General features: G+C 54.9%; 3 protein-coding genes across 9 annotated transcripts in view; all 3 read right to left on the bottom strand.

The window, feature by feature from the left end:
* Positions 1-1229: 1229 nt before the first annotated feature.
* LOC104913666 (alpha-1-acid glycoprotein 2-like) lies at positions 1230-4343 on the bottom strand. 2 transcript variants are annotated; one of them, XM_031556177.2, is made up of 6 exons: positions 3794-4343; positions 3280-3464; positions 3123-3196; positions 2829-2939; positions 1995-2098; positions 1230-1385 (listed from the first exon to the last, which is right to left on the bottom strand). In XM_031556177.2, the coding sequence occupies exons 1-6, from the start codon at positions 4067-4069 to the stop codon at positions 1281-1283; spliced, it is 855 nt and encodes a 284-aa protein (XP_031412037.1). In that variant the 5' UTR covers positions 4070-4343; the 3' UTR covers positions 1230-1280. The 2 variants fall into 2 exon arrangements, with proteins under 2 accessions (XP_031412037.1, XP_031412038.2); XM_031556178.2 differs by having other exon boundaries at positions 3280-3419; positions 3794-4287.
* A 350-nt stretch (positions 4344-4693) lies between these two features.
* LOC100541166 (alpha-1-acid glycoprotein 2-like) lies at positions 4694-6111 on the bottom strand. Its single transcript, XM_003211214.5, has 6 exons — positions 5932-6111; positions 5680-5822; positions 5363-5433; positions 5179-5280; positions 4989-5089; positions 4694-4915 (listed from the first exon to the last, which is right to left on the bottom strand). The coding sequence occupies exons 1-6, from the start codon at positions 6052-6054 to the stop codon at positions 4853-4855; spliced, it is 603 nt and encodes a 200-aa protein (XP_003211262.1). The 5' UTR covers positions 6055-6111; the 3' UTR covers positions 4694-4852.
* A 1108-nt stretch (positions 6112-7219) lies between these two features.
* COL27A1 (collagen type XXVII alpha 1 chain) overlaps positions 7220-9852 on the bottom strand; it is a 128529-nt gene continuing 125896 nt past the window's right edge. For all 6 annotated transcript variants that reach the window (XM_031556174.2, XM_010720821.4, XM_031556176.2 and 3 more), the window contains one exon: positions 7220-9208. In XM_031556174.2, the coding sequence (XP_031412034.2) occupies positions 9062-9208 (147 nt within the window). In that variant the 3' untranslated portion in view covers positions 7220-9061. The remainder of the gene's footprint in view (positions 9209-9852) is intronic.

Raw genomic sequence — 9852 nt, 5'->3', positions numbered from 1 at the left:
GATTGTCACCAAGGATGCTGATGGTGGGAGCAGTTTTCCCTACAAGGACCTGGGAGAACAGAATTCTTCCTGATGGAAAGAAGAGTGGAAATGAGATTTAAAAAAACCAATTAATGGTGGTGAAGGGTCAGAGGTGGGTGCTGTCAGACTTTGCTCATTTGTTCAGTGTCTGCACTCAGAGGAGTGTCCTGGGAAATGTGGGGGCTCTGCAGTGCACTTGTGTCCATGAAGGAACCAGGCTTTAGAGATTCTCAGAAGAGGCTTTGTTCCATTTCTGTCTTAAACAAAAACCACCTGTGAGCTGAAAGTGCCAGGAGCCCACAGCTGGTATTGCAAGTGGCCCCTGTGTCCAACAGTGCGCAGCTGGGGCTGTGCTGGGGTCGGTTCCCGTGTCTCCAATTGCAATTCAAGGCTCTTACTCATCCATACATCTACTTATCAAGTGCTGCTCCTTGCAATCTGAGGACTGCATTCCTTGATGTCACTCAGGGTGTTCTCAGGGCCCCTGGCAGCACCCACTGCCCTGCCCTGCCCTTTGGCTGCCGGCCTGCAGCGGGGTGCGGGGTACAGCTGATGGAGATGTGTTAGCAGAGCGTCGGCAGCGCCCTGCCCTGGGACCAGGAGCGGATCTGCTCGTCTCGCTTCGTAGAACACTTCCAGCCCAGTTTCCTTTAGTGAGGGCTGAACAGAGCAGCGCTGCCTTACAGGGCAGGGACACCCAGCCCCGCAGCGGGGGGCAGGGCAGGGCTCTGCTCTTCTGCGTCCTTTTTAAGGAGATATTTTCAGCGCTTAATTGCTGGATGAGAGCTGAGCCTCAATTACCTTCCAGCTCAGCCCTGGCCTCGTTTAACCTCCCGCTTCCACAACCACAGAGCAACCGTGCTGCCTGGGGGAGGGGGGGGAGAAGGGGGGAGCTGCCAGGGCTGCACCCCGGCACTTTGCCATAACGCACCGAGCCCTTTTGGGAGGAGCAAAATCCCGTGGGATGGGTGAGATCCGCAGCCGGGCACAGCTCACGAGCGGGCGCCGATTGCCCTCTCCTGGTCAGCCGCCACCCTGCATGGATCTGCTCACCCGGCGCCCAGCAGCGCCCAGCAGCGCCCAGCAGCGCCCAGCAGCGCCCAGCAGCGCCCAGCAGCGCCCACTGCCGGCCCCGCAGCCCGGCTCGCTGCAGGACGCCTTGTCCCAAACGCTGGGGCAGCGACACACAAAACAAACCAGGCGCTCGGTTCCTTATTGCAGGTCCTGCTCAGATGGGGCTACAGCTCTGAGCAAAGCGTTTATTGCTGCCGGCTGCCTGCCGGGGTGCTCGGCAGGGCCGTGCCTTGCGCTCCTCCATCCTTCCTTTCTTCCATCCTTTCCTTTTCTCCCGGTTGGCACAGCTCCTGCAAAACAGTCACCAACAAAGGGATAAATGGAACTGTGCACGGCAGAGGTCACCCAACCCTCTGCCCTGATATCCCACACCTGTGCTGATTCCCCCACCTGGGCCTCTCTGAGCATTTTTCACCTCACCCGAAGCTCAGCACCCTGCTGACCCCTCTGTGCCCCCACGTCTGACAGGCACAGCCCCAGGTGCAGCTCGATGAGCCCCACGCCGTCCTGCTGTCCCAGTGCCATTTGGGCATTATCCACCCACAAGTCTCCCTGCGCTCCCAGCTCCAGGCAGGGCTTCTACTGGGAGAACTGGGGTGCACCGGGTGCAGCTGAGTCCTGCAGGGAAGGACGTGGAAGGTGGGTAGGAGGCTGGCGCGTGGCTGGGCTGTGCGGGGGTAACGCCGATGTGGGGTTTTGTTATTGGGTGGAAAACGGAAGGGAGAAGCTCCATTTTACAGAGAGCCACAGGGGTGTGGAGGTGGGCAGGCTCTGTCCCACAGCAGCAGGAGTCCTGTCTGGGGCCTTCTGATGTCAGGGGGGCTCAGGGCTGGGGTTGTGGCCACGAGGAGTCTCAGAGCACCCCAAACCATCGAAGCAAGGCAGTGCTGAGGATGCACCTTCCTCCACGGCGCGTACACCACGGCCCCTCTGCTCAGCCCCAGGCTCTCTGCATGCTGTCCCAGCTCGTCCTGCTGCGTGCTGCTCACTGTCCGATTGCGGGCTGCGAGGGCAGAGGCTTTGTCACACATCATCCCTGCCTGCATTTTGTCTCCGTGCTCCCACGGATGCTTTTTTTTTTTTCCCCCTACCCTCCCTGCTAACTGTAACCAGTTGCACAAAACTCACTGGTGATTCTGGGGTGCAGGAAGGGATGCATGCCTCAGGCAGGTGTATGTTTGCCAAACGGGGCTTTGAACTTTAAGTAATGACTCTGCAGCTTAAAAGGGTAGTGGGGGGGTCTCTGTTGGGGAGGGGATTTCTACTGAAGGACTCTATGGGGGGACTCAACTGGGGAGCTGTACTGGAGGTCTCTATGGGGGTCTCTATTAGGGAGCTCTGTTAGAAGGCTCTACTGGAAGACTCTTGGAGGGATAAATCACAGCCTGGTGTGCCACTCTATGGGGCCACGTGTGGGTGCAACCAGCTCTGCCCATGCTGGTGCTGCTCTGCACTGGGAGGCAAATACCAGAAAATCCCAGTTGGCTTGAAAAGACAGATTTCACAACAATATTGATAGTGAATGGTGTGCTTCCTATTCTTCGTAAATAGGTTTTGTCTTTAATTCACTCTCTGCTCAAAGATTTAGATTTTAATGGAACGTTGATATATTCCTGTGATCCTTGTGCAGAGGACTCAGGAAAATCACAGGTTGCTGTTGGAGCTGCTGTGGGTTTGCCTGGCAGCTCTTTGTGTGCACAGCTTTAGGTCACTTGAGGATGGGGTTTGCATACCATAGAGATACAGAGCTGAATACATCCTCTCCCTCTGCACGTGGTGGTGGATGAGCAGAGTATCCTCAGAGCTGAGCTTTGTCACCATCCCCAGGATGTGCTGCGTCTTGGCTTTGAGACAACAGAGCCAGGGTTGGGAGTGAGAGCAGCATTAGTGCTCTGAGATGTGTCACAGCCCTTCCCGAAGGGTTGTGAAATGATTTAAGAAGCGAGGCAGCCCCTTACATCCCGGAATAAAAGTTTGATTCGTGCCCTCCCAACAAACGCACCCAGCCATGGCCCCACAGTGCTCACCATCCTTGAGCAGCGCCGTGCCGTTGGCACCCAGGTGGACGGAGGTGGAGTTGTTGGAGAGACATCGGTCACCCCTGCAGGGAGTGGGGATGCTGGAGCACACACAGCGGGAACGGGGCGGGAGGAAAGGACCGGGGATGGAGAGTGGGTGCCTCACACTGCCACGTGCTGGGTGATGAGCAGCTCCTGCCCGCTGCTGGGCTCCACGTGAAGGTGGCCGTGATCGATGAGCAGCAGCTCCAGGAGGTGCTGGGGCAGCTGGGCAGCCCCGGCCACGTACTGCCACATCCCCAGCAGCTGTGGGAGAGGTGCGGGGTGGTGGGGGTTCCTTTCCAGCCCCCACTGTGTAATCAGTGGATATAAGGATGTTATATTTAAGAAAGTTAGGCTAAACAGGTTATCGTGATAAAGAAGAATGGCTGGAAAGCTTACCTTTATCCTGGGCTCGCTAAGAAGTCTCCAAGAGGAGCAATCTCCAAAAGAGATCGTTCCCCCATGGCAGTCAGCTCTTAAATGGGGGTCTAGGAGAGGTGCAGCCAGGCTCCACCCCTTCCAGTAGCACAGGAGAATTGTCTTCACCTGTGCTCCCAGGGCTGACTCATTGCTCACCTCAGGTGGTCAACCAGATTCAGCAGTTCCCAAACACCCTCCTGCACCCAACCCCTCCTTACCCACGGCATCGTTGCGTTGGCCAGGCTCGGAGGTGCTGTGGGTTTGTGGGGAGCGGCGGCTGCAGACAGCAGAGCGGTGAGGATGAGGATGGCGGAGACGCCGGCTGGTGCCATGTCTGCTGGGGGGAGAGGAGCGAGAGAAGCTGCCGTGTGGATGGACAGATGGACACTGCTCCCTCGGCTGTTTGTTTGTGCTGCCCCACTGCGCACGGCAGGGCCGTGGTGACGCAATGGTGCTTTTCGGGGAAACGGCCCTGGTGGGAGCCAAGCCAGCATGGTGCTATCAGCGGCTGGAGGAGGTGATGGGGCAAAGCACTTCCTGTAAGGAAAGATGGAATCTGACCTGAATTTCCCAATTTCAGCCCTGTTGTTGCTCTGCAAATTTGGAACTGTGCTGCTTACTGGGATATGGGGCGTAGGGAGTTGCCAGCTCTGGGTCTGAGCCAAATGGTGCTGGCAGGGCTGTGGGGGCTGCCCCAAGCAGGGCGTGTGTGCTGGGGCTCACCCTGTGCCTGAGTCCCAGCTGGAAATGTCAGCTGCACCACTGCTTCTCCTCACAGGTTTTCCTTTGTGTCTGATCTAAACCTGAAGGGTAACCACGTTTATCCTGCTCTCGGTCATGGCCATGGGGCTCAGTAGCTTCTGTCCTGCTCGTGGCCCCCCACATCATCCCACACACCCACTAGATTGCACACAGCAGTGCCTTGGGGCTGCTCATGGAAGCAAACCCAGGGGTTGGATCACTGCCTTCCTGAGCCGTGGCTCATTTTGTTGAGTGTGAGCCATCCATCCTCAGGATTTTGTCTGATTTGGGGCAGGGATGGGGCCCAAAGCCAACGCTGGTGCTGCCCACCCACACCCATTCCACATGTGGGCACAATGAAGGTGCGCACACGGCAGGCAGGTGTCACACACAGCTTTATTCCAGGTCCACGTGAGAACAGAAAAGCAGCAAATTCCTTCTGCGAAGGGCATCGTGAAGTCCTTGCTGGAAGACATAAATCCTCGTCGCGGCATCCCGGCAGAGCGGAGCACAGGAGGGATGTGGGCTCACCCCTGCTATGGCTCTGCGGTGGCTGTGCTGCCTTCGCCCATCTCCTCACCAGCTGCAGGACAGGCATCCTGGAGAGGGGGGACAGAGCTCATTCCTGCACTGACTGCCCCCTCGGGGAGCCCTGTGCCTGCAGGGCCGTACCTTGGGGGAGGTGATGAATGCCTCCTCCAGCTTGAAGCCGTGGCAGCGCAGTTGGGCTTCGAATTCATCCAGCTGCTCCTTGGTCACCTTGGGCGTCCGTGCTGTAGGAAAGGTGGTGTAAAAGCAGGAAAAAGGGGAAAATGAAAGGGTCTGTGTGTGCTTGGGGTGCTCCCCGGCGCGGCGTGCTCACCTGAGAGGCTCAGGCCCACGTGGTTATCCTTGAAGTGCTTCAGGATGAACAGGTCCTTGTCGCTGTGGATCAGCTCTGCCATGGACACCTCCTGCCCCTCCTCTGGAAGACAGAGGGGCCACGTTCCTGTAAGGCAGCGTGGTGGTGGTTGGGGGATGGGTGTCAGGAGGGGCAACAGCTTTACCGTGTGCCAACGTGGAGTTGTGCCGGAAGACGTGGATCTTGCTGGTGTTCCTCACCACGCATGTTTCGTTCCTGGGGAGGCAGAAGGTGAAACAGGACTCAAATCACCCCGTGTACACCCAGAGGGTGTGCCATCCCACCCACGCTGCAGCCTCCTCGATGGGCTGGCCAGACCACTGCCACCTGTCTGTTCCCTGCCCACAGCTCAGGGATGGCTCTGACTTGCTGCCTGTGAGCACCCCACCATCCCATCCCATCCCATCCCATCCCATCCCATCCCATCCCATCCCATCCCATCCCATCCCATCCCATCCTTACACCCTCATGATTTCCGTCACATTGAACTCGTCCTCATTCCTGCCAGGGAAGAGGGTGAAGGTTGCATACTTCAGCTCCTTCATCTCAGCCATGTGCGGGGGGTACTGGGAGGCACCCATGATGTACACCCAGTGCCCCAGCAGCTGCCAGCAGAGCAGAGCAGAGCAGAGCAGAGGGTCAGGGATTGCAGATGCATTCCAGACCCCAGTTTGGCTTTGAGGGTTCCCAGGGATGGAATGCAGCACTTCTTACCCCGTGCACCGTTGCGTTGTCTATTTCGGCAGGGACGAGCGGGGCGCAGGTGGGGGAGTCGGTGGCATGGGCATGCACCAACCCCGTAGTGAGGGTGAGGACAGGGATGAGGAAGGCCAGCATTGCTCGCAATGGGGCTGTGGTGAGGCTGCAGTGTGGATGGGACGCTGCTGCACGCTGGCACTTATATACAGCCCTGCCGCAGCCTGTCTGCTTATTTAACCGCAGGGCTGTTTGCTCAGGCATGAAGCAATAGCAGGTGATGGGAATTAAACTGGCAAAAGATTGTTTTCTTCCAGCAGAAAAGGTGAAAAAAGCTGTATTTCATCACCGGGGACTTTTGTTCTCAGAAAGCATGACTGATTGGGCGGGTGTTGGGCCGAGTGCCGCGGGTTTGTTTGTGCAAAGTGCTGCAGGGCAGCGAGTGCCACTGAAGGCGTTCGTCCGTGTCCTGCGCTGCCTGGGGCAGCAAACACCCGTCCTGGCACTGGTGGTGGCACAGCGTGTGTGGGGGCTGTGGGGCTGAGGGCTGTGGTTTGTTCCGCCCAGAGGAGGATGAGGGGGTCCTCATGGCAGCACGCAGCTCCAAACAGTGATGGGACCGAGGGGACGGCATGGGGCTGCCAAGGGAGGGTGAGGAGGGGCTGGGAAAGGCTGCACCCCAGAGGGTGGTGAGCACAGCCCCGATGCCAGAGGTCAGGGAGCGTTAGGACCCCACTCTCTGCCATAGGGTTGCATGGTGCTGTGTGGAGCCCTGGGTTGGACTCTGCGGTCCCTATGGGGTGCCTCCCAACTTGCAGTGTTCTGTGATCCTATTCTGTGAATCCTCCTGAGAGAGGAGAATTTGGGTTTCAGTCAGCTTGGAGCCATTGAGGTGTGATGTGTTGTTCAGCACTGAAAAGGTTCGTCTCTCCCTTCCTCCTTGCCTTCCTTTCCCCTTTCCCCTTCTCCTTCCCCCCTTTTCCTTCCCCCTTTCTCTTTTTCCCCTTTCCCTTTTCCCTTTCCTGTTCCCTTCCCTTCCCCTTCCTTTTCTCCCACACTGTGTCAGGATGGGATGAGGAACGTGCTGGTGGCCACGGTAAGGGCTCGCCATCAGTTAACTGGTGTCAGGATGGAGGATTTTGGGGCTCCCTTGGCTGCTCACAGCAGCACTCACACCCCCAGCAATAGGGCATCACTGCTCCTCGCACCCACAGCTGCTTATCCCAAGAAAAAGCCAAAAAAAAAAAAAAACAAACAAAAAAAAAACCCCCAAAAAACAAACCCATAAAAGTCCCATATTGTTGCCTCAGTTTTAAATATTTATTTAGAGTCCAAATTAAAAATTAAAAAAAAAAAAAAAAAAAAGAGAGGAGAAGGAAAAACAAAAAGCAGTAATGAGAACAAACGGTAACTGCGGTCTGGAGCAAACACAGAACAGTGGGGTGAGGATCTGTGAGCGGGGTGAGGTATGTGAGATGGATCCTGTGAGCCTCAGTCGATGGCTGCTGGCAGCCCACCGGCGGGCAGTAGGAAGGGAACACACAAAGAGAGACACGCATCCATTTTCTTTTTTCTTTTTTTTTTTTTCCTCAAAAAAATAAAATCCATAGTCCTCAGGAGACGTGAAAACCCCAAACAGGCACTGAAGCATTTCCGATACAGTACAGCTCCGATTACATCAATATTATTCCTTATATAGAATTAAAGATTACCATAATTATCCTCTTTAAAAAAAAAAAAAAAAATCCTCCAAATTTACATACAGAGACTAAATTTCTACACAACTTAACAAAACACAACCCCTGCGAGCCCGGCCGTGTTCTGAAACAAGGCATCATGCTTTCAGATGTGGCAGAGGGGCCCGGACAGAAGGGGAGCAGGGCTGGGTTTTACACACGAGTTCAGAGCTGCATGCATGGCTTTGGGTCAATGTCAGTACAGCAATTGAGCTCCGGGGCAGCTGACCCCATGCAGCGCTCCGAGGGTCACCCTACAGCACTGCAGGTGAGCTGCAGCCCTGCTCCCCAACCAGAGCAGTGAAGTGCTGATTTAAAAACAAACAAACAAACAAACAAAAGGCAAATTTGCTTTTAAAATCGTAGCCTGAAAGGTGCACCTCGGACGCGCTCTGAGCTGTTGCGCAGGATTGGCACCCGTGGCAATGAAAGGATCCCTTTAAAGGTGTTTCTGTGATTTAGCTGTAGATCGTAACCTCCTCTCTTCCTAGAGAGGTGGTCCTATGGGCTTTTTTTTTGGGTCTGTGGCAAGCCACTGTAGCACCTTCACAACCTTAAATAAAATCATATATATAAAATAACACACTTTTTTAAGAGCACCAGAGATTTCACAGTGAGAGGTAGAAACAAATCAGACGAGCCCATCCTCTCTCTCTATTGTAGCACCAATCTCTTCCCCTCTCCTCCTTCCATTCCCCCCTTTCAGCTTTGGGACTCCCTCACCCCAACACCACGCACATGAGAAGGGACGTTGGTTCAACTCACCCATGGAAGGAGCAACTTTAGTTTTTTCCTTTTTTTTTTTTTTTCCTTTTTTTTCTTTTTGCTTTAAATAATATTATATATATATATATATATATATATTTTGTTTCTTCTAATATTGCACATCAAAATGGTTCCGGTGCGCAGAGCAGCCAGCGTCGCACTGCAGCTCCTCCTGGGAGAGCCCGGCCATCCAGGAGGCGCCCAGCTCTGCGAGGGAAGCCCTATCATCTCTGAATTACTTGTCAATGGGAAGAACATTTGGTAACTCGGGAACCAGGTAAGGCAAAAACAGGGGGGGAGGGTGGGGAAACCACATGCTGCCAGTTGCTTGAGGTTTCTCTCAATGTTTTCTTCTTTGGTCATGGAAAAAGCTTTGTGTGTGGAACCGCGTGCGACACCTCGTCCCCTGATCCCTTTGCACTGGTCACGTCCCAACTGACACCCGCTTCCCTACGTCCTTCGTATTCCTCCTTTCAACAACCTGCTGAGTTCAGTAGATCACGGGTTGTTTGAGGCCTTGAGCCAAAGGCTAGAGCAAGAGTTGACCCAAAAGATACAGCCCAGCTGTCCTTGCTGCAGAGACCCTGTGTAAAGACATAGGCCAGAAGTGGGGTCAAAGCCTTGGAGCCCGGGTTTGATGGCATTGTTCAAAGGAAGCACACGGGGCCGACCTCGAGGTGATATTGCTTTCCTGGCTCGGATGGGGGAAGGTTGTAGATGTTGACGATTGGCAGCTGCTGGGTGTCCTGCGTCCGAAAGGAAAAGAGAGTCCGATGCCAGCGTCCATCCTTGATCTGCACAGGGGGGAGGGAAAGACAGACAGAGCTGCTTAGCTGTGGGACAGATCTTACAATCAGACCATCATTGGGAAGTTGGAAAAGACCTCTAAGAAGTCCAACCACCGACTTCATCCCTACCCACTGTGCCCACTGACACAGAATCACAAAATCACAGAATGGCCTGGGTTGGAAGGGACCTCAAGGATCATGAATCTCCAACCCCCCCAACACAGGCAGGTCCACCAACCTCCACTGCCACGTCCCTCACTGTCACATCTACGCAGCTCTTGAACACCTCCAGGGATGGTGACCCCACCACTCACTGGGCAGTCTGTGCCACTGCTCTTTCTGAGAAGAAATTCTTCCTAATATCCAATGCAAACCTCCCCTGGCTCAACTTGGGGCCGTTCCCTCTTGCTGGAGATGATGAGTTTCACTGTACCATATGACTGAAAAGCCCTGAGTAGGCCTAGTTCAGAAAAGCATTCTGAGGAACACTTTCTCCCGGTTGAGTCAAAGGTAACATCTTGAAATAGCATCACAGAGCAGGTAACCTAGACCCTTCTCCCCCTTTTTTAGAGGTGGCCATGGAATAAAAAGCACTGGCACAAGCTGAGTCTTGCTGTGTGTGCTGGCTGGGTTCAGCCTGGCATTTCTCT

The sequence above is a fragment of the Meleagris gallopavo genome, chromosome 19 (assembly GCF_905368555.1).
Source record: "Meleagris gallopavo chromosome 19, MGAL_WU_HG_1.1, whole genome shotgun sequence".
NCBI lineage: Eukaryota > Metazoa > Chordata > Aves > Galliformes > Phasianidae > Meleagris > Meleagris gallopavo.
The sequence above is the reverse complement of the archived record's forward strand: the minus strand, read 5'-3'. Positions and strand labels throughout refer to the sequence as shown.

What these genes read in the sequence shown, in the direction of transcription:
- LOC104913666 (XM_031556177.2), bottom strand. Translation starts at nt 4,069, where the DNA reads ATGCTGGCTTGGCTCCCACCAGGGCCGTTTCCCCGAAAAGCACCATTG. An exon ending in ATCACCCAGCACGTGGCAGT is followed by an intron (nt 3,197 to 3,279) that starts GTGAGGCACCCA and finishes CACTCCCTGCAG; the next exon opens with GGGTGACCGATGTCTCTCCA. An exon ending in TTCAGCTCTGTATCTCTATG is followed by an intron (nt 2,099 to 2,828) that starts GTATGCAAACCC and finishes CTGCCCTCGCAG; the next exon opens with CCCGCAATCGGACAGTGAGC.
- LOC100541166 (XM_003211214.5), bottom strand. Translation starts at nt 6,054, where the DNA reads ATGCTGGCCTTCCTCATCCCTGTCCTCACCCTCACTACGGGGTTGGTG. An exon ending in CGTGGGCCTGAGCCTCTCAG is followed by an intron (nt 5,090 to 5,178) that starts GTGAGCACGCCG and finishes CCTTTCCTACAG; the next exon opens with CACGGACGCCCAAGGTGACC. An exon ending in CATTCATCACCTCCCCCAAG is followed by an intron (nt 4,916 to 4,988) that starts GTACGGCCCTGC and finishes CCCCCTCTCCAG; the next exon opens with GATGCCTGTCCTGCAGCTGG.